General features: G+C 40.6%; 1 protein-coding gene across 3 annotated transcripts in view; it reads left to right on the top strand.

Moving 5' to 3' along the window:
• CMIP (c-Maf inducing protein) overlaps window positions 1–20,778 on the top strand; it is a 268,371-nt gene that overhangs the window by 194,567 nt on the left and 53,026 nt on the right. For all 3 annotated transcript variants that reach the window (XM_027850397.1, XM_027850398.1, XM_027850399.1), the window contains exons 4-5: window positions 12,392–12,553; window positions 18,039–18,080. In XM_027850397.1, coding sequence (XP_027706198.1) covers window positions 12,392–12,553; window positions 18,039–18,080 — 204 coding nt within the window. The remainder of the gene's footprint in view (window positions 1–12,391; window positions 12,554–18,038; window positions 18,081–20,778) is intronic.

The raw sequence follows: 20,778 nt of genomic DNA, 5'->3' as shown, positions 1-20,778 counted from the left end.
TCTTCTCTGGGGTAATGATTGATCATTATAATTATATAGCATTTAGGTCTTTCTCACTGTTCTTTTCATTTACTTTCCTACCCTTTTATGTTATTGATCAAGAAACTGAGGCCCAGAGATGTTAAGTAACTTATCCAAGAGCACCCAGATTACTACCAGAGGTAACAGAGCCCAGGGGTCTGTCATCTATACTGAAAATGGCAGCCATGATGGACAGTCAAATGGACTCCAGATTTACCTAAATCTGAAGTGTGATATGTCAGCACAAATAGCTAATGGAGTTGCTACATTAAGATGAGAAACACTGTCAAACTGTTCATCGTCAGAAATGGCTATGATACTATCAGTGGAAATTATACCAAAGAAGATGCATTGCCACCTGCCTTACTGTTACATCCTAAGAATTTCTGATGATGAACAGTTTGACAGTGCCAAGTATTTTGGTGGCAAGAACTGTCTTTTCTGGGTCTTAAGTAGCTTTGGGTACTATGGAGGCTAGGGCTGCCACATCTGCAGAGGCACTACCATAACTGGTTCTTGGGCAAAGGGTTCTGGCTGCTTTCACCAGCATCTGAGGGAGGTAATAGTCAAGGTGGTGATTGATGATTGAGCTGCTTAATGTGCCACCTGCTAGTTCTGTGTCAGGGTATATTGCTGCTTCTGCAAAGCTGATATTCTTATCCTTTGGTGGCATTTGTTTGGTGGTTAGTTCTCTTCCCTGGGAGAATGGTGGGCAAGCTAATTAATCAGAATGGTTGCAATTTTAACAATGAAAAAGTAAATATCAAAACATATCCTTGGATTTCTCTAGAGCTTAGGATGAGAAAGATAGATAAGAAGATGAGTCAAGAGGCACACTGAGGGGATGACATCCACATGAGAGTGGGTCTATCCTATCATTCATACACCTTCATTGTAATTGGGGAGAGGGAAGAAAAAGACACTAATAACTAGGGAGATCAAGAAAGGCCTCATGCAGCTGTTTATGCTCAAGCTAGCCTTCAAGGAAACAAGGAGTTCTAAGAGACAGGCCTGGAAAATAGATATACTAAAGGCACTGAGATAGGAGATGGAGTTTCATTCATAAAAAACAGCAAGAAGTCAAGTTTGGCTAGACTGTACAGTGTATGAAAAGGAGTAATATATAATAAGTTTAAAAGGGTAGGCTGGAACCAGGTTGTAAAGGGCTTTAAAATGCCAAACAGAGGGATTTTTATATTTGGTCCTAAAAGTAATAGCGAGCCACTAAGTTTTATTTAGGAGGGAAGTGAAAGACACAGACTCGTGCTTTAAAATCACTCTTTCCTGTTCATAGAACACATGGAATATCGTGTTCACTTCTGGGTTCTACATTTTTTTTTTTTAGGTACTCATGTTTTTTTAAATTTTATTTTTATTTTCAGTTACACATTCTCTTTTTCCATATACCCCTCCCCCACCCATTGAGAAGGCAAGAATTACAATATTCATTATACATTTACACTCATGCAAAACATATTTCCGCACTAGCCATGTTCTGAATTTTTAAAAGTCAGAAAAATAAAGAAAGGAAAAAATACACTTCAGTCTGTACTCTTGAGTCCATCAGTTGCCTATCCAGAGGTGGATAGAATTTTATATCATGAGTCTTTTGGAGTTGTGGTGGATCATTGTATTGATCAAAGTTACTAAGTCTTTCACAGTTGATTATCCTTACAATATTACTGGTTACTGTGAAGATTGTTTTCCTGGTTCTGCTCACTTCACTTTGCATCAGTTCATATAGGTCTTCCCCAGTTTGTGAAACCATCCTCTTCATCATTTCTTACATCACAATAGAGGCATTCACTTTAGCAAGTGCATGAATAAGACACATTACTATCCACATATAAACCTGGATAACATTTTTCCACCAACGCACCCAATATTTGTGCAGATATTGGACACACAATTAAAGGATGGATTCCACATTTTTTTAAAGGACTTTGATAAGCTGGATAATGTCTAAAGAGGGCAGCCAGGGTGGCAAAAGGACTTGAGATCATGATGCTTTCTAAGGATCATTTAAAGGAATTTAGGATTAGCCGAAAGCAGAAAAAACAAGGGGGATATAACTATTCACAAGTCTTTGAGGGTCTATCACATAGAAGAGAAATTAGCTTTTTTTCTCAGTTTGACCCTAAAGGGCAGAGCTAGGCACAATGAGTAGAAGTTGCAAAGAGGCAAATTTAGGTTTGGTGCAAGGAAAAACTTCTTAATGAGAGCTGTGCAGCAGAGGAATATAGGAGGCTTTGGGAGACAGTGAGTTCTCTCTCACTGGAGTCTTTAAAGGATTCTTGGGCAGATATAGGGTAGATGAAGATGGCCTTTGAAGTCCTTTTCAGATCTGAGGCTGTGATTTTATGTTGTTGATCCTCTCCAGTTCTGGGGCACAGGGACAAAGGGAGAATTTGAGAGCTTCCCCTCCCATGAATTTCAATGGGAGGAAAAAAAGCCAATCAAATTAGTGAGTTGTAGACTTTATGGGGAAAGGGACCATGTTCTGTCCTTTCTCACTTACTGTCTCAGAGATCTGTACACAGTAGTAGGTGCTCTAAAAACCTTTTATGAATTGGACCGAATCAAAATTGTAGATCACCTGCATTAGCTCTCATGATGCTTTATGCAGGTTTTTCTTTTTTTAATGACATGAATGGGGGCAGGGGAGAAAATTATTTGACTAACCAACCCTAGGAGCATCACTCAGGTGATTGGGAAAATTTTATCAATAGGATGTGCCAGCCCTCTCTCATGGTGTTAGCCCTGTTCTTGGTGACTAAATATGTCATGAAAAGTTTGAGATGCTCCCCTTTTCTTCATTTAAGAACCATCCAGATCTTCTGAAACACTCTCTGCTGTATGAGTGGTTCCCAGAGAGATAGCCAGGTGTTACCCAGGTAACCTCCTTCCCTAACAGTCCAGGAGTTTTCTCTATACACAGTAAGTGGAGAGGGAAATGCCAGAATGATTTAAGTGATCAGATTTTAGAAATGAAGAAATGGAGACATAGTCCTGCTTTTCCATCTTTCCTCTGTTTATTCTTCCCATCTCCCACTAAGGAAAAATGAAGGCCAAGTCACATTATTCTCTCTATATATTCTCTATATATACTCTTTTTTTTTTTTAAGGCAGTAGGGGTTAAGTGATTTGTCCAGGGTCATATAGCTAGTAAGTGTCAAGTGTTTGGTCTGAGGCCAGATTTGAACTCAGGTCCTCCTGACTTCAGGGCCGGTGCTCTATCCACTGTGCCACCTAGCTGCCCCTATCATATACTCTTGATTACTGGGTGAGTGTCCTTCCTCTGAATATGTCCCATATTCTTCTACTTCTGCATCTTTATTCACTCTGTTTCCTTTGCCTGGAATGCCCAAGCTCCTCATTTCAGCCTTTTGAAATCCTATACATCCTCCTTCTGTGTTATGTCCTTTTTCAAGCTTTCCTTTTTCCTCCACTAGCTGGAATTGTCTCTGCCTCACCTGGATCTATAATAATTTATTTGTCCTCGTCTTATGCATTTATCTTAGTCTAATTTATGTCATATTTGTCTTTATCCATGTTATACTTTGGCCCCAGTAAAATGTAGGCTTGAGAGCAGGGACTATTTCATGTTTATGTAAAATGAGATAATATTTGTAAAGTGGTTAGCATAGTGCCTGGACATAGTAGGGGGCTTAATAAATGCTTGTTTATAGGTTGACTGATTAATTGATGCCCCTTTATGGTCATAAGGTGACTCTGTGGTCTCAGAGGCTTGGTCAGTATAATTCAACCTCTCCCTGACTTAACCAAACTAAAAAAGATGTCCATTTAGGCATATGTCTGGAGACTGGATAGAATGACTGGAGATACTGACCAGGAGAGGTAATTTGGGGGAGGGGGGGCTACTTACAAAATCTTTTACTATGGCGTAGAAGACTTTAGCCTACGTTAATTGTATGGTGTTCACATTGATATCACAGATCATTGGGAGAAAAAAATCAAAAGTGTTTATTGAATGAAATAAAATGGCATAATTATCACTTCATTAGACTGCAAACTCTTTGGAGGTAAGGACTATGTCTCATTTGTTTTTACATTTCTTCACTCATAACATAAAACATCACACATAGCAGATATTTAAGAATTGCTGAATGAAGAAATAAGGCTTGGCCACATCTGCCTCATCCCATTGCAGTGGCCCATCAACGGAGCAAGTTGAGTAAGAGGGAGAGTAGCACTGACTCACAGTGAGGATAGACTAGTCCATCATCCTCCCCCTTGCCTTTATGGAAACCAGACCAGAGAGTGGTTTGACATATTTGTCTGGAGGCTTCTTCCCTGATGCCCACAATCACATCTGGCTACTTTTTGTCAAGATAAATAAGAACAGTACAAAGCAACCACATACAAGCCAGCAAAAAGCCACCACAAGACTGGTGTGGCCAGTAAGGATGCTTATTCCTAGCAGCCAAAAAGGAATTAAAGAGTCAAAGGACCTCATGTCTAGGGCTTGGCACAAGAGGAGCCCAGCCATGCTAGTTTTGCAGTGAGTCATGCCCAAAACCAAACATGGTATAAGCACCCATGATGTAGGTTATATAAGTAGAATAAGCAGCTAGACTGGGATATAGGATTCTGGAGTTCACTTCTTAGGCCAAATACACTGGTAGGCATTGTGATACAGTGGAAAAGCTTGCTACTTATCTAATTTTCTTTTTCTTCTCCTCCTCCTTTCCTTTCATTTCCATTTCCTCCCCTCCCAAAACAAACCTTCCTGACTTTTCTGTTTCTGTAACGGGCATCATCCCTTCCTAATTATCTGGATTGAAATTTGTGGTTTTCTTGAATTCCTTGCTCTTTCATGCCAGGTTTATAATTAAGCATCAAGTCTTGTTCCTTTTCCTTCTTCGTATTTCTCTTCTATCACTCCCTTTATCTTTCATTTCCATTGTCACCACTTTAGTCTATTCCCCTCACCCCTCCACCTTGCCTAGCCATTTTATCATTGGTTTATATAAAAGGTGCATTTTACTCCAAGAAAGGCAAATCCTGTGTATTCCTCCCTTGTGACATTTCTTGTGTCATTCCTTTCTCTCCATCTTGGCTGCCATTACTTTTCATTGAGATCATATCATCATAAAATTAGAGATAGAAAGAACCTCAAAGATTATCTAGCCCAATCCCCTCATTTTTTGGTATGTGAAACCAAGGCCCAAAGACAGGACATACAATTAGCACATGAAAAAAGGTCCTATATAATTCCAGATCCCCAACTCTCTTTCCACCACACTCCTTAAGTCTATATCGCCTTTCACTTGAAGCACTGTAACAGCTTGCTAGTTGGACTCCCACCCTCTGGTGCATTCTGTGTTAGACCACTGAAAAAGCAATTTCTTCTCTCTTTATCCCACTATTAGTTACTTCCCTCTTCTCTAACTCTTTTTGTACTCCCTTTCTGCACCTTAAAGTTAATGGCTTTGTATACCCCAATCCTTAATTCTCTCTTCCATCCACATTAATTCTTTATTACGTTCTGTCTTGTTCCCTCATTGTCCTTCCAAATAGATTATAAGTACCTTTGTGGTCCAGAACTGTGTTTCAGACTTCTTTTTTGTTTTTTAATTCACTCAACCAAAATTGATGTGTGTCATAATGGAAAGCGTGCTGGGCTTGAGATAAAAAGACACCAGGATTCTAATCCCGACTTTAGCACTTATTAGCTTTGTGAGCCTGGGGAAGTCATTTGAATTCTCTGAGCCTCAGTTGCTTCCTCATTGCAAAATCAGAATAATAGTAAATCTCTCAGAGTTGTGGGAAAAGCACTTTCTCAACCTTAAAGCCCTTTGTGAGTGCTCCCTTTTTATCAGGTGTACTTACACTAAGTATAGATATATTATGACATAGTTCTTTTCCTTAGAGAACTTATCATCTCTCTATACCTGTTAACACTAGCACTGATAAATGTTTCCATTTGCAAAGATTGACAAAGTCATCGATATGGATACTCTCCCATCTAGTCCACAACTCATCCAAGCCTTCTCTCATCCTCCATAATTCTTGTCCATGAATTCCCTCTTTTCAGCTGGCCTTTCTTCTGTTCCCTTGATATCATATGGAGACCAGTGCAACAGTTGAACTGTCCATCTTTTTTTCTGTGCCTTAGCTATATGACTGACCTTTTTTTCTCTCTCATATGTTCAGTCATTTTCTTGTTGAAATTCTTCTTTTGCTTCTCTGACAGTCCTTCCTTGGTACCCTGTTAGTACTCTACTTACACCTATTTGCACCTCTCCTATGCCTTTTGAGTATACTAAAACTTTAATTCTTTTTTTTTTCTGCTTTTTGGTGAGACAGTCCAGGTTAAGTGACTTGCTCAGGGTCACACAGCTAGTAAGTGTCATGTGTCTGAGGCTGGATTTGAACTCAGGTCCTCCTGACTCCAAGGCCGTAGCTTTATCCACTACACCACCTAGCTGCCCTTGCAACTTTAATTCTTTAATAACTATGGTATTCCATGACTTATAGTTATGCAGTATTTCCAGAAGAATATTAACATTAAAGGTTGGGTCTTTCAGGGAGAAGCTTGGAGTCATTAAAAGCACTGCATAATTTCCCAAAGGCACCCCAGGTTGCTCTTATATTTAAGTCTGGACCCAGTTCATTGTCCATCCACAGTATCTGTCTAAGATTTATTTTCTGACAGAACAATTCTCTACTCCAAAGCATAGTTTTAGGACAACAGGCATTTGTTATCCACTTGGTTTTTCCCATGTGGATAGTCAGGTCGAGCCTTTTTGAATAATATGTATTTAAATCATCAGAAAGCTGTCAAACAATTATCATTGTTGTATCTTTTAGGATTCTTATTTTATTTTAACATAAGCAAGGGAGATATCTTGTTGGAGGAGAGACTTTAAGGTGGCATTTTACTCTATAAAATCAAATAATTTTTTATAATCAAGAAATAAATACAGTGGGATTTTATATTCTATTTACTTTTGAGACAACTTTTTGACTCTAAGGATTTGGTCTTCTGTAAAATATAATTTGTAAAAGCTTTGATAAGAAGATCTTGTAGAGAGGGGAAACTAGATATAGGATCTGTACTTACTAATATTTTCAGATTTGCCTCTTTTTTTCTTTTGGTCATAACAAATTCTACATCTCCATAGCCCCCCAAGAATTTGATATCTTTTTCTGCTTTCATATATCTTGGCTATTGATCCCTCAATACTTTCAAAAGTATTTGGTTACCACAACAGACTTCCTTTGTGGCTGCCTGGACTATCTTAGGCAGCTGCTCTGCCTTTGCTTTCTTTAGTCCCATTTGTTTCTTCATGCAGCATATTTGAAGATTATATGTCTGTCATCCACCTGTGGGTATGAAGTGTACTACTCATTTCCATCCTCCAGCTGCTGCTTACTCTGGGTGGGTTGGTTGAGGGTGGATAAGGGGAGTCATCTCCCTAGAATTTCCTCCTTGTTAAATCAGTAAAGGCTCAGAGCATGACTGGCTGATCAAGCATTACCTGCAACCCTGTCACCCTGACCAAATGTGATTAATTCCCCTTAGGAGCAAACTGACACCACCTTTCCCCAGTGTCTTTAGCTGATCAAGGACACATCCATCTTCTCTTCCTCGGTCACCCTTATAATATATATCTGGAGCAGCCCAGCTCCTGCTTCTTGAGAGCTTTTCCATAGGCCAGTAAACCTAGCATTTCTCCTGATATCGGGATAGAAAGGATAGAGTCCCTAGCCTATACTAAAGAATAAAGGGGTTTGTCATCCGTTGTGGAAACCCTGCCATGTATCCTTCCTGACTCACTTTCTCAATCTGATTTTTCACTGGGTTGATATGAATCAGAGGTGCATTTTCACAGTAATAGGGGCTATTATTTAAATATTAAAATAATAACAATTTCTGTATTTCAGCAAATTCTAACAAATTTCACATTTCTATAGCTCTTTAAGGTTTACAGAGTGCTTTCTTCGAAACAACCTTGAGAGATAGGAAATGCAAGTATTATTATCCTAATTCCATAGCTTATATACATTCCCCATTGTAGACTGAGTGAGCCTTTTGTGGCCACCAATAATGCCAGGATATATCCATGAATTAATTATTCATTCATTTGGCAAATATTTATTAAGCCTTACTCTGTGCAGAACACTGGGGTAGGAACTAATGGCTAGACAAAGATAAGTAAAGGATAGGCCCTGCTCTTAAAGAGCTTTTAACAGAGGGAGATGAGACACGGACACAAATAACTGGAATACCAACTTGAATGGAATAAGTTCATGGTAATAGGATCCTAGGATTTAAAGCTGGGAGGTACCTTAAAACTATCTGGTCCAATCCCCACATTTTATTCATGACGAAGCTGAGGCTCCTAGGGATAAAGTGACTTGTTCGATGTGACACAGGTAGTAAACAGCAAAGAGCGTAAAATGCTATGAGATCCGATGAGGAAGGAATCACTGTCAGCTGGGAAACAGTGGGAATAGGTATGTTCCTGAAATCTGTATGAACCATTTTTTGTAAAATAAGTAACTTTTAATTTATACACTCCAAATATACTGCTTAAAGAAATCCTGAAGTAAAAACTTTTTAAAAGGAGTCTTTTGTATGGGAAGTAATTTATCATGGCCTAAGTTTTCTAAATTTTCATATGTCAATTTTGCTTTAAAACAGGTCCTACCTAAAACTCAAACTGGGCTAGGTGCTTGACAAAGTGGGTGATAGAGGCAGTATGTAACAATGGAAAGAACATCACATTGGGAGTCAGAAAACTCAGTTCAAGTCTTGCTTCTTTTCATTTATTGACCTTAGACAAATAGCTTCACTACCCCTCCTGGCCTCAAGTTCCTCATCCAAAAAATGAGGGAGTTGTACTAGATGGCTTCTAAGACCCCTTTAATTCTTAATTTATGATCCAATGACATTTTCTATTGTTGCATTCTCATGTATGAATGAATGAATGAATGAGTGAGTGAGTGATTTTAAATGGAAAGTTTAGAAAAACTTTAGGGGAATTGACCTGTGATAGTATTCTGATGACACAGCCCTCAAAGTCTGGGTAGACATCAGAGCGCAGCCTTCTATGTTGAGAAGTTGCAGTACTTCTTACGGTACTTCTGGAAGCACAACAGTGCCTTCCCCCAACACCTTTCCCCCTTTCCAGGAATAAAAGAACAGACTTCTCAGGAGGGTCATCTGTGGCTGATTCCCATCTCTACTGTGCTGCATGAATTTCAGTACAGTAGTGGCAGATTAGCATCAAGAGAGTGATTCCAACTCCCGTCTCTCTGGTGGGGCTGACACCCTATGTAAGATTTTTTACCTTCATAATCATGTTTAGCCTCAAGAACTTTTGTTTTCATACTGGGGACATCTTTTGTGAAACAGCCTGGTTCCTGGCCAAACGTTGCTTTTTTCCCACTATCAAATGAGAGAGATGGTTAGATTGCTTCTGTGCTATGCTTTGTGGTCTGTGATGCAAGAGCACGACCACACCAATGGGCACATGAATTGCTAGGCTGCAGACTTGAGATCAGAATTGACATTCAATGCCTCTTTCTTGTCATCTTTTCTATGATTCATTGTTCCTCTGGTTTTCTGCTCTGAGTTCACTTTAGGGTGAAGGGGTGGGAGGAAGGGAAGGGGCACAATCAAATCAGTAAACACTTATTCAACAACTGTGTGCCAGAAAATGTGCTAGACTCGGGGGTTGCAAAGACAAAATTGAAACAGTCTGCCTTTAAGGAGCTTCAGCCTCCCACTGAAATGTACTGTCTATAATTCATAAGATTCAAAAGGAACATTTGGTGGCTTGAGCATCATAGGACCTGGTTCAGTTCCTTGATTTGTCATAGATTATCTGTGTGACTTTGGGCAAGTTAACTCTTTGGGCTTCAATTTCCTCAACTGTCTGTAGAATGAGGGGAGTGAACTAGATCCTCCTGTCACTGCCAGTCTGTGCTAACTGTAAAGTGGGATTGAGCCATAAGTGAGGGCTTTGTGGTTCTTCATTGAGTGCCTTCTTCCTCTAGAAGAGAGAACATAGGTGATTCTGGAGTTGTTAGGAAGAGAAGTTTAGAGAAAAAGTAAAGCCCAGAATATGCCCGAAAGGTGCAGAGTAGCGTAGTCTTGAAATGATTTGAAATGGATTGAACCCTTGATTCATATATATAATGAAATGAAAATTCATTTGAATTGGTGCAATTTTCTTATCTCCGTAAGACATGGCAGGGCTGGGGAGAGAGGATGCATGCTTAGAAATATGTGTGTATACACAGACTTAGATGCAGTCATACAGACTCACACACATTCATCAATGCTCACCTTTACTCAAATACTTATGCAAAGCTGTAAATGAGTTTGATATGGATATATACACCATTTTTGATTATAAGAACACTGTAAGTGATCGGGGAAGGGATCCCAGAGCCCCCAGAAAAGCATTTCTGAAGTTAAATGGTGTCACAGGACAGGTGATAGGGAGAGAACTCTGTTAGAATCCTCACATTTCTATGAACACTGATGTTCAGCTTGAACACTTCATGGACAGCTTGATTTTCTGTCATCCCTCTACCTCCCTTCCTTTCCTGTTGTACACAGGGAGGGCAAATTTGTGACAAGGAAAAGGGGAAGACGGCATGTGTACAAATTAGATGGATGTGCTCAGGTGTCTGCCAGTATGTGCAGTTGTTTTCCCCAAGCTCTAGATGCAGCAAGGCTGAGTCTCTGAAGAAGGATCAAAGGCAGTAGGTCCAGATTGCCGTGTCAGCCTTAGTGTGTGCTGGTTGAGGGGAGGGACCCACAGTGAGTGGGTGGTATCTTGATAGGCTTCATTTGGGATTTGGTACCTGCCAAAAAGGTCTCCTTCCTATGGTGAGGTGGAAGGTGAGGTTCAATCCTCCCCTGGATATGCAGATACATCCAAGGGAGTCTGATTGAGGATATTTCTCATCACTCAAGTAACTAGATTCAATACAAATGACTCCTTTCCCCCTTTTGGAAGTTTGGTGGTTAGAAGAAAAGAGTCATGTGGGGCATGATGTGATCCTACACAGTCAACAAATATTTTTGAAACACCTTCTATATGCCAGGCACTGTGCTAAGTGCTGGGGGTACAAAATCAAGCAAGCCAAAAAAAATTTGAATTCTTCAATATTTGAAGCACTGTTAAGTGGAAAAGAATGATCAGATTTACTCTATTTAGCCCTCAGATATAGGTTGAACTAGGTGGCCTCTGAGGTCTGTTTCAGCTCTGAGATCCTGTGACTCTGTTTACCCTATTCACTGCATTTTTTTTAAAATCAGATCACATGTCAATTCCTGGATTAGGTAACCTAACTGTACTGGCAACACCTGAGAGTGCTAAGTATTTCTTCTGGATACAGTAAATTCAGGAGGAGGATATGCAGCACATGCTCTGTAATGCAGGTCTGGCTTGAGGATTGTAACTTGTCACTCCAGTTGGCTGTTAGTGTTAAGACGCTAAAATTAGGTTTCCCCCAAGGAGCAAAATGCATAATGAAGGAGTTAGAAAAGTTCGAATTGCTTCCCTGTCTCCAGAGCAAACTCTGCTGGCGTGTATGGAAGATCTAGCTCTGAAGGAGGAAGGAGTTGGTCCCTGGATTACCCAGTAGTTTTCCACGGGGTCAGTTTTTGTGAAGTCAGGCTTGGAGGAACGTGGAGACTAATAGGGGATAGTGTGGCATAGAGGCCACAGAGTACCAAGCCATTGCCCCACAATCTGGTTTTGCTTCATTGGATGAGGACAGTTCAACAGCTAAAAGAAGGTGAGGCTTTTCCTGTTTTGTGCATCAGGTGGTGGTGACAGTATATGCCCTGTACTCCAGAAGTGCTTGTGTGACTGTTTTGATCTAGTGTTCTAGACTAGTGCAGCGGTTCATTTTTTAAGATGTCATAACCCCATGCAGAACATTTTACTGAGATTATTCTCCATGAGGATGAAGTTGAAATGGGGATAAGGGGAAGTGCTACCTTATAAACCCAAGGTAAAAACTCTTCTTTGTCCATGCATGTCTTCTCTCCTAATAAATTTAAATAATTATAATTTCAGAGGTGAAATTTCTATAAAGAGCTAAATTTCACTACAAAGAATATCACTATTAAAAAATAACTGGAAGCATTGTTATTTAGTGCAAAGAACACTGGCCTGGGAGCTAGGGTTTTAGTCTTGGCTCCACCATGGATCATCCCTGCAAATCACTTCGCTTCCTCCTTGGGCTGTATTTCCTCATTTGTAAAATGAGGGGGATAAACTAGATGGTCACTAAAGTAAATTCATTACAGCTGTTTCTCTGATTCTGTGATCATTTTCCAGTCTGCTACATCACATATATCTTTTCCCCCCCCAAACAGAAAAAGATTTACAAGTATAAGAAAGTCCTGAGCAATCCAAGCCGCTGGGAAGTCGTCTTGAAGGAGATCCGGACCCTGGTAGACATGGCCCTGACATCCCCACTGCAGGATGACTCCATCCACCAGGCTCCACTGGAGATAGTCTCCAAACTGCTCTCTGAGGTGAGGCTTTGCTTTTAACCTCATAAAAATATCGAAAATGTGGATGTTTTTCTTCTTTTACCCTCTGGTGAGTTTTATCTCTTTGCCCAAACAGTGGACAAGAAGTAAAAATCAAGCTGGACTCATTGTTGGTAACAAATTGCAAAAGGTCATGTTGTCCAGAGAAGTAGGAGTTTAAAGAAAAAAAAATTTTTTTTAATCTTAGGCCCCTTTAGCAGTCTGGTGAAGCCTCTGGTGGACCTATTCTCAGAATAATTTTGTTATCTAGATTCATAATTGGAAAACATGCTAAATTTCAGTTAATTAGTAAAAATAAAGATGTAAAAGATGTAATCTTTTTTTTTTCTCTATTCAAGTTTTAGCAGCCTCCTGAAATCTATCAATGGGATCCTTTCCTTTTTTTTTTCCCCATTGATTAGATTGTATGTTGCAGCCCAAGCTAGTCTTTTATTTACCTGGGTCTACTCAATGTCAAGGAGGAAGCACGCAAGGAGCCTGAAGACCTTGCTTTTATGATCAGCTTGAGCTTAGAGGCTCTTTACGTCATTTCATTGCTATCGCTGCCCTAGGATGGCCTGACAGATTGTGTAGATACATACTGTCTAGAAGGTACTTGTTTAGTGTAGGGGGTAAAGGAAAAGAGGCGAAAAGACTACAGCCAGAGCTAGGAATATATGTCGGCCTTTGTCTGGGAGGCTGTGCTGGGCTAGGGTGGTAGTGGCTGGAGAATTTTTAGCTGAACATCAATGTTCATAGAAATGTGAGGATTGTAACAGAGTTCTCTCCCTATCACCTGCCCTGTGACACCATTTAACTTCATTGGTAGAGATGGAAACAACCTTGTTTTACATTAGGCCCTGCAGGGGTGCGTGTGTGTGTGTGTGTGTGTGTGTGTGTGTGTGTGTGTGTGTGTGTATGTCTCTGTTGGCAGGGGGTGGGGCGGGTGGGAGGGGGGGGGTGCATGTTGTGTATGCTATGTATAACCTGCCCCAGCCACTGGCTTGTAGCCCTCAATGATTCTAGCTTTAGTAAGTGCCTGGTGGCTACAGGTTACACTTCCCTCCAGTAATTTCTGCTCTAAATCTCTTACTTGTACCTGCCTCTGGCAGCACGTAGCTTTTGCTGTCTCCTGATCTTTGCCAGTCAGTAAATCACAGGCATTTATTCAGCATTTACTACATGCCAGGCATAGTGCTAAATACTGGGAATACAAAGAAGGCAAAACCATGCCTGCCCTCAAGGAGCTCAGAGTAGGGGAGATATCATGTAAATAACTGGGTACATACTGACAGAAAGTAATCTTAGAGGGAATATGCTAGCAATTGGAGCTAGGGTAGGGTCGGGGCAAAACTGGGAAAGGTCTACTGAAGGTGGTATTGAAGTTATGTCTTCATAAGGAGTCCAGAGAAGCTAAAAGATGAAAGTGAGGAGAGAGAATTCCATGCCTGGGGGAACCACCAGGACAAACATATGGCTATGAAATGAAGGCTCTGAAATGTTGTATGTGAGGAACAGCAAATAGGCCAATGTGGTGGGATCTTGGAGCATGTAGAGGGGATTCTGAAGGTAATATGGAGCCTGCGAGATTTATTGAGTCAAAAGGCAGGGAATAGGCAAAACTATGCTTTAGAAAAATCACTTTGGCAGCTAAGCAGAGGATGGATTGGAGTGAAGAGAGAGTTGAGATAGGGAAATCAATTAGAAGGCTATTGTAATAGTCCAGGAGAGAAGTAATGGGAGCCTGAATTAATGTGATAGCTGTATAAGCAGAAAAAAGAAGATATATACTAGAGATATGAAAGTAGAAACGACAAGATTTGACAATGGGTTGGATATATGAGTACTAAGTCTAGGATGACATCAAGGTTGTGAACCTGGGTGCCTGGGAGAATGGTAGTGTCCTTGACAACATTGGGGAATGTTTGGGGTCAAAAGTAGTGAGTTCTGTTTTGGATGATAAATTGGACTCAGCCTCCGTATTTATGTAGCACTGGGCTTTGGTAGGCCTTTATCAAGTATTTGCTGAGGGTCCTAGAATTTAAACTAAATCCATTGTTGACCAGAGTCATGTCCCTATATTCTATCTGAAGGGCTCTCCTGAGGCTGTCCTGATTGCCTGGTACCTTACTTCGTCTGCCCTTCTAACATCCCCACACCATAGCTCACCCTTTCTCCTGATTGTTAAACCAACTTTCCCACTGTTGGATTTCCTTGCCATACTCTGTGATTTTCTGCTTCTATACCTGGTCTCTTCATGCCTGCCTGAACTGACCAAACAATTCACAGCTCATTCAAAGCATAGTACCCACCTCCCGGGTGGGAAGGGTCTTTTTTCCCTGAATGGGAGTCAAGTCAGGCACGGTGAGGCCTTCTCAGAAGAAGGGCAGGCAAGGCAGGGAGAGGACTACAGGGCAGAATCTGACAGTGTGAAGGTCAGAAAGATGGTGAGGGCTTGCACACAGATGAGGAGCACAGCAGGAGTTTTGAATATCAGGCAAGAAATGTTTGTAACTATGGCCCTTTGATAAACTACAGTGAAGTAGTTGCTTCTGATTCTACTAGCTAACAGGAGGGAGACATCCTATATGTGTTCATGCAAAACAGACAGACATCCAGAAAACCCCATCTTTTTACCTCCTCCAGACTTGGTAAGATATTATTTCATTTTACCCCTTTGGCACTCCTTCTAACATGAATAGGCTGCACAGTATGTAAGCCATTACCAAACCTGTCACAGAGAAGAAGGAGAAAGGAAGGGAAAAGAGAGACAAAGAGAAAGAGGCAAAAATTTGTGACATGAGAGAGGAGCATTTTTGAATAAGTGAAACAACTTTATGCAACTTAGCATCTCCTGCTTCCTTGTTGAAGAGAGAATGCCAATTCCCTGTGGTGACCAGTCCTTAGGGGGCTGGAGGTTCAGGAGTTTTTCGTAATAGAGCAGATAGTAAAGTACATTTTAAAACCTAAAAATGAAAGCTCTTTGGCACAAGACATTTTTGACTGCAAAGAATTTAGGAGACATTTTACTGATGCTTTCTAACCTACTGGTACTGATGGGAACAAAGGTGGTGCTACCCACAACAGAGGAATGAATGAACAGATTCAGTTGTAAAGAATGGGAATGTTTCATGTGGAATGAATGGGGATGACTCTATTCACATCAAAACTTCCTAGCACAGTAGAGAAGCTCAGAATGCAGGCCTGCTAATTAAATACCGTCCTTTGAACAGCACAGGCATGGGGGGCAGATTCTGCTAGCAGAGTATAGTGCTGACACTTCCTTTTTGGGAGCAGGATTCACCAGCAGCAAACCAGGTTTGACTTTGTTCTGCGATATGAGCATGTCTGTGGTTGAGTTTCTATGGCCTCAGTGAAGACAATGTGGGTTCATCAGGTTTAGCTGGTCAGGGCCTCTGAGAATCATGGTAATGTGCTCTAACCCCAGACAAACTAGAGAACTGAGCTTTATTTGACTCATTCTAGAGACATTGGCTCATGATGTCAGTATTAGAAATGTCAAGCCCAGGCTGTTAATGTCCTCAAAAGGAGACAATTCATGAGTTATATAAGTTGAGGATATGTGCCCCCATCAGATAGGTTTCCATACAAGACTCCTGGTGAACTGGTTCCGTGGCAGGATCTGTAAAAGTCAAACACTGAGTGAACTTATTGGTCCCTGCTGACACCTGTAGTACAGGAGGAACTTCTTAGGGGTTCATGGACAGTCCTCTTACTTGGATCATAAGGAGAAATTAACTCATGAATTTTATTTTTTCCTTTAAACTTTTGTAAATGCATATGTCTTATATAAGCCTCTTGAAGGCAGAGAATTTTTAGTTTTTGCCTTTAGTTTTGCCTAAAACCTAGCAGAGTGCCCAGAACATGGCAAACTTCATGAATACTCGTTGAATTAAATTGAATTATTGCATCAGCTCTTTCTCACAATAGGCATATAGTATAATGACAAAAAATTCACAAAGGCAAAGATCAGTTTTCTAGTGGTTTTGGTATCATCCTTCCACTTCCCTCTCCCTGCCCTATCTTCTTTCCTGGAAAAGTTGGTGGTAGAGATAGGAGTGCTCTTGACTTCCTTGCCTTCAGAAGGGAAGACAAGTGCCTACCTGTGAAACTTCCTCTTCCCTTACCCTGTCACCCTGATTCTAGGTTCTTTGGTTGCCAGTTAGAGTAAAACCTACTAGTGGGCTCATCTAGTTGGAAGAATCCAGCCTTCTGGTGCCTTTTCCCTACAGAACCAAAAAGGGAGAATCCACTTGAATATATATCACCTGACAGCTCTGCTTAAGAACTTGTTCAGTGCTGTTTAATGGATGTAGTTCCACTTTGTAGAATGACTGTCTAAGTACATTACCCAAAAACTCTTTGCAGTAAGCATTTTATTCATTATTTTTAAAGTCAGCAAAGGTCTAAAGCCAATTCTAATCTACTTTACAGAAAGTAGTTGTATGAAAGTGCTGATGGAAAAAAAAAAAGGAAAGTGCTGATGGAGTTCTGTCTTCAAAGTGACTGCCAGATTCTGATATCAAAGACCTTCTATGCTTGTGAGATGTAAACAAGTGTTGGGGGGGGGGTAGTTAGGGTTTTTTTTTTTTACCCTTTTGTTTTGTTTTTAACTTGAAAGAAATAACTATCACTTCTTTGAATATCTTGGAAACCAATTTAGGTCTTAGTATCAATTAAAGTCCTACTATGATGCCTGATCATGGTGGGAAGGTAAATACTAGGTTCTCAAATCATGATGGGAAGATAACTCCATGGTTCTCAAAGGCTGTGCTGGTAGAGTTCAAATTCTGGCAGGATGTACCAAACTGGAAAGGCTTCAAGTATATGTATGATGATGGACCATGTATCCATGGTCCAAAGACCAGCTTAGCTTATTTTCCAGAGACTTGTTGCCAGGTTGGTCATAGGGTGAGATAAATTGTTTAGCCACAGTGACTCTCGAAGACCATATATTAAGATGTAGAGGGAATGCCTTCTTGTGAGCCTTGTAGTTATAATCACACTGATGAAATCATATATCCTTAAAATAATTTAAGTAAGAAGTATGAATTAAAAAAAAAACCTGTCCTCTTTGTAAATGTTCCTGAATGAAGGCAGAAATATGGAATTCTATAGTATCACTCCAAAGAGAGTTTTCTCCTCCAGTCATGTGTCCCTGGAACTGTAGGAGAGCCAGGCAAAACAGAAACTGTTGGTTTAAAGCAAAGTAAAACTCTGTTTGCCTCAGTTGAGCTGGAGAAGAAGATGGCCAACCACTCCAGTATCTTTGCCAAGAAAAATCCAAATAGGGTCACGAAGAGTCAGACACGAATGAAAAACAACTGGACAATAACAACAGACTCTAAACCTCAAATCTTCAGCTTCCTTCTAAGCCTCCTTCATTCTCTTTTTCATATATCTATGTACTTATGAGTGATAAATGCAAAGTTTTCTAATCTTTTTTTCCCCTTATTCATTCCTTTAGAATACCAACTTGACCACTCAAGAGCATGAAAACATTATTGTGGTAAGTATACACTGTATCTCCCTTAGGCCTTGGTGAGCATTGGGGACTCCCTGGTGATCAGTATAAAAATGTATTTCATTCTGGTTTATTTGCTTCCTCGTGGGCAGAATTTTCCCCATTTGCATTGGAACACACTCGAGTCCCCTTGATTTCTTCTTGGATCTATCTGAAGCCTCCAAAGATTCTAGTTGATGCATGTAGATTAGTCTTTTCCTGTTCTTGTACCTTCTTAAGGGAAATTGAGGTGTCGAGGAGGGCAGGGAAAGAAATGGCAAGGATGATAGCAGTGGTTCAGTCACAATCAAAGCAGTGGAAAGAAATGCTTTTTCTTTCTGGGAGAAGCAGACAGTGAAAGGGTTTTAACTGATCCATAAATAGAACCTAGATTTAATTGATACTGGTTTCTAGAGTGAGGTAATAATTTCTCATACTTTACTATGATCTTATAGTCTTGTTCTTTATGATTTTCTAGTACTTTACTGTAATGCTGTAGTCATGTCTTTCTGGGCCATTTTAGACTTTGAAATGTGCCTCTCCTCAAGTGGGTGAATTGCACTGAACCCTTAGCAAACTGGTATCAGGAAGCCAGTAGCAGCCCATGTATGTCCTTAGATGGGCCTCTGGGCCTGCTCACCAAGAAACTCAGCTCTTACCTCTTCACCATGGCCTTGACGAACCATATGCAGCACACTGAGCCAGGGCTCCCCAGACAAGTTGTATGCTGCAGTGCTTAGGAGGGATATCTGGGACTATCTAGGCTTCTCCTGGCCAGAGCACATTCATACCTTATCATGCCCCACCTGCCCTTCTCCAAAGTCTTCCCTGGAGTAAAGTTTGGAGAAATAGATGTTACTAATCTGCATATTCCAGAGGCCCAATCTCTGGTGCTCCTTTTTCTTTTGCCCATTTGACCTGATAGATGAGGCAGTGGAAGGAGCATTGGATTTAGATTTCAAAAGATGTGGTTTCAAATCCTGGCCCTGCCATTCACTTGTGTCAGACATGTTTGGGTTTCAGTTTTCCCATCTATAAAATGACAGAGTTGGATCAGGTGATCTAAAAGGCCCATTCTACTTATAAATCCTCTGATCTAACACATTTAGAAAGCTGGAAGTTTGTGTTCTTTGTGCTGTCCAAATACCCACTTATCTTATTGAAAAGTTGTATGCGGACTTTAGGTTTGTGACCTTGGAAGATTCATGACAGGGAGAAATTCTGGCAGTCCTGGCTCCTTTAGAAGGTCACATGTTAGTTGTCTTCACAGACCTTCCATGTGTGAGGCATGACTGCTGTCTGGATCCAGGCAGGAATTGACAGGAGATGAGATAGCTGGAATGTGGAGTAGGAATGGAAATCTAGCCCTAGGGCAGGAAAAAGGCACCATCCACATTGTGCTGTGGAACATTGCCCCAAACTGCTTCCTGAGAGCTTTGGTGATTTAGTTTGATCAAGTCCACAGGCCTCAGCTGAGGCCAGGTTGGGAATTAGCACCAGAGACTGCAGCAAAAATCAATAGCAGTATCGGCAAGTCTAATTTCTCCCTTTGTTTGCAGTACTGGCTGCCTTGGGTTGCCTAGCAACAGAGAAGGAAGGTGATTTGAACTTTAAGGGAAGTTAGGCACTTGATAGAATCATAAATTCTTAGAAACTGGACAGGACCTTAAGACATAACACCCCTCTCCCCTCCCTTTATTTTACAGAGGAGAAAAGTGAGGCCCAGAAAAGGGAAGTAATTTGCTCAACACATAAGTGGCATAGCCAGGAATTGAACCCTGGTTTCCTGATTCCCTGTCCAAGGTGTTTTCCACTATAACGTATGTTCTATGTTATTCAGAAGTGCAAAGGAAAAAAAAAACCCGCAAAGATTCTTCCTAAGTAAAATCAGTTTTAAAGACTGAAAATGACCTCAGGCTCTTGCTAGTTGTTGACCCTGTGATGGTCATTTTTCTGTCTTTCCCTACTTAAACTTATGCAAAATTTATGTAGTTATTGATTCTCAAAGAAAAATGTGCCCATAGATTGCTGGTGCTATAGGAAATGATGAAAGGTTCTGTTCTCTGTAGTCATTCAGAAACCTACTCAACCCTCCTAACCCCCACCACTTCGAAGTGCATACCAGCCTGATCTCCAGTTTCTCTTAGTTATATTGTAACTTCTTGAAGGCAGGGACCCCATTCTTCAGTGTTCTTAGGTGTTTGGCATTTAAGAGGTGTATTATAAACTTGTCATTTCATTGATTTGATTGGTTGCCAGTTCTGTATTGTGTCTTTTCTACCTGTCATATGAGAAAAAAGGAAAATGAGAATGAAGAATATCCCTAATTTTAAAGACAACGTTATGGAGCAATTTTTCATTTGTATCTGTTTTTGGTATTGGAAATCCACAAGGACCATAGGATCAGAGATTTAGAGCTGGAAAAGATCCTAAAGGTCATGTCCAACCCCCCCTTATTTTATTGATGAGGAATTAAGGCCCAGGATGATTAAGTGAAACTTGTGCAAGGTCACACAGCTTAGTAAGTGACAGAACCAGGATTCCAGCCCTGATCCTCTAGCTCAAAATCCAGAGTTCTTTTTGCTAGAGCACAGTGCCTCCACATCATAATATGCTGTGCAGGATCTCATAGAGTGGTCATGTGACATAATGGGTCATGTCACACACACACACACACACACACACACACACACACACACACACA

Source organism: Vombatus ursinus, unplaced genomic scaffold (assembly GCF_900497805.2).
Source record: "Vombatus ursinus unplaced genomic scaffold, bare-nosed wombat genome assembly UNPS02009062.1, whole genome shotgun sequence".
In the NCBI taxonomy this organism is placed as follows: domain Eukaryota; kingdom Metazoa; phylum Chordata; class Mammalia; order Diprotodontia; family Vombatidae; genus Vombatus; species Vombatus ursinus.
The sequence above is the reverse complement of the archived record's forward strand: the minus strand, read 5'-3'. Positions and strand labels throughout refer to the sequence as shown.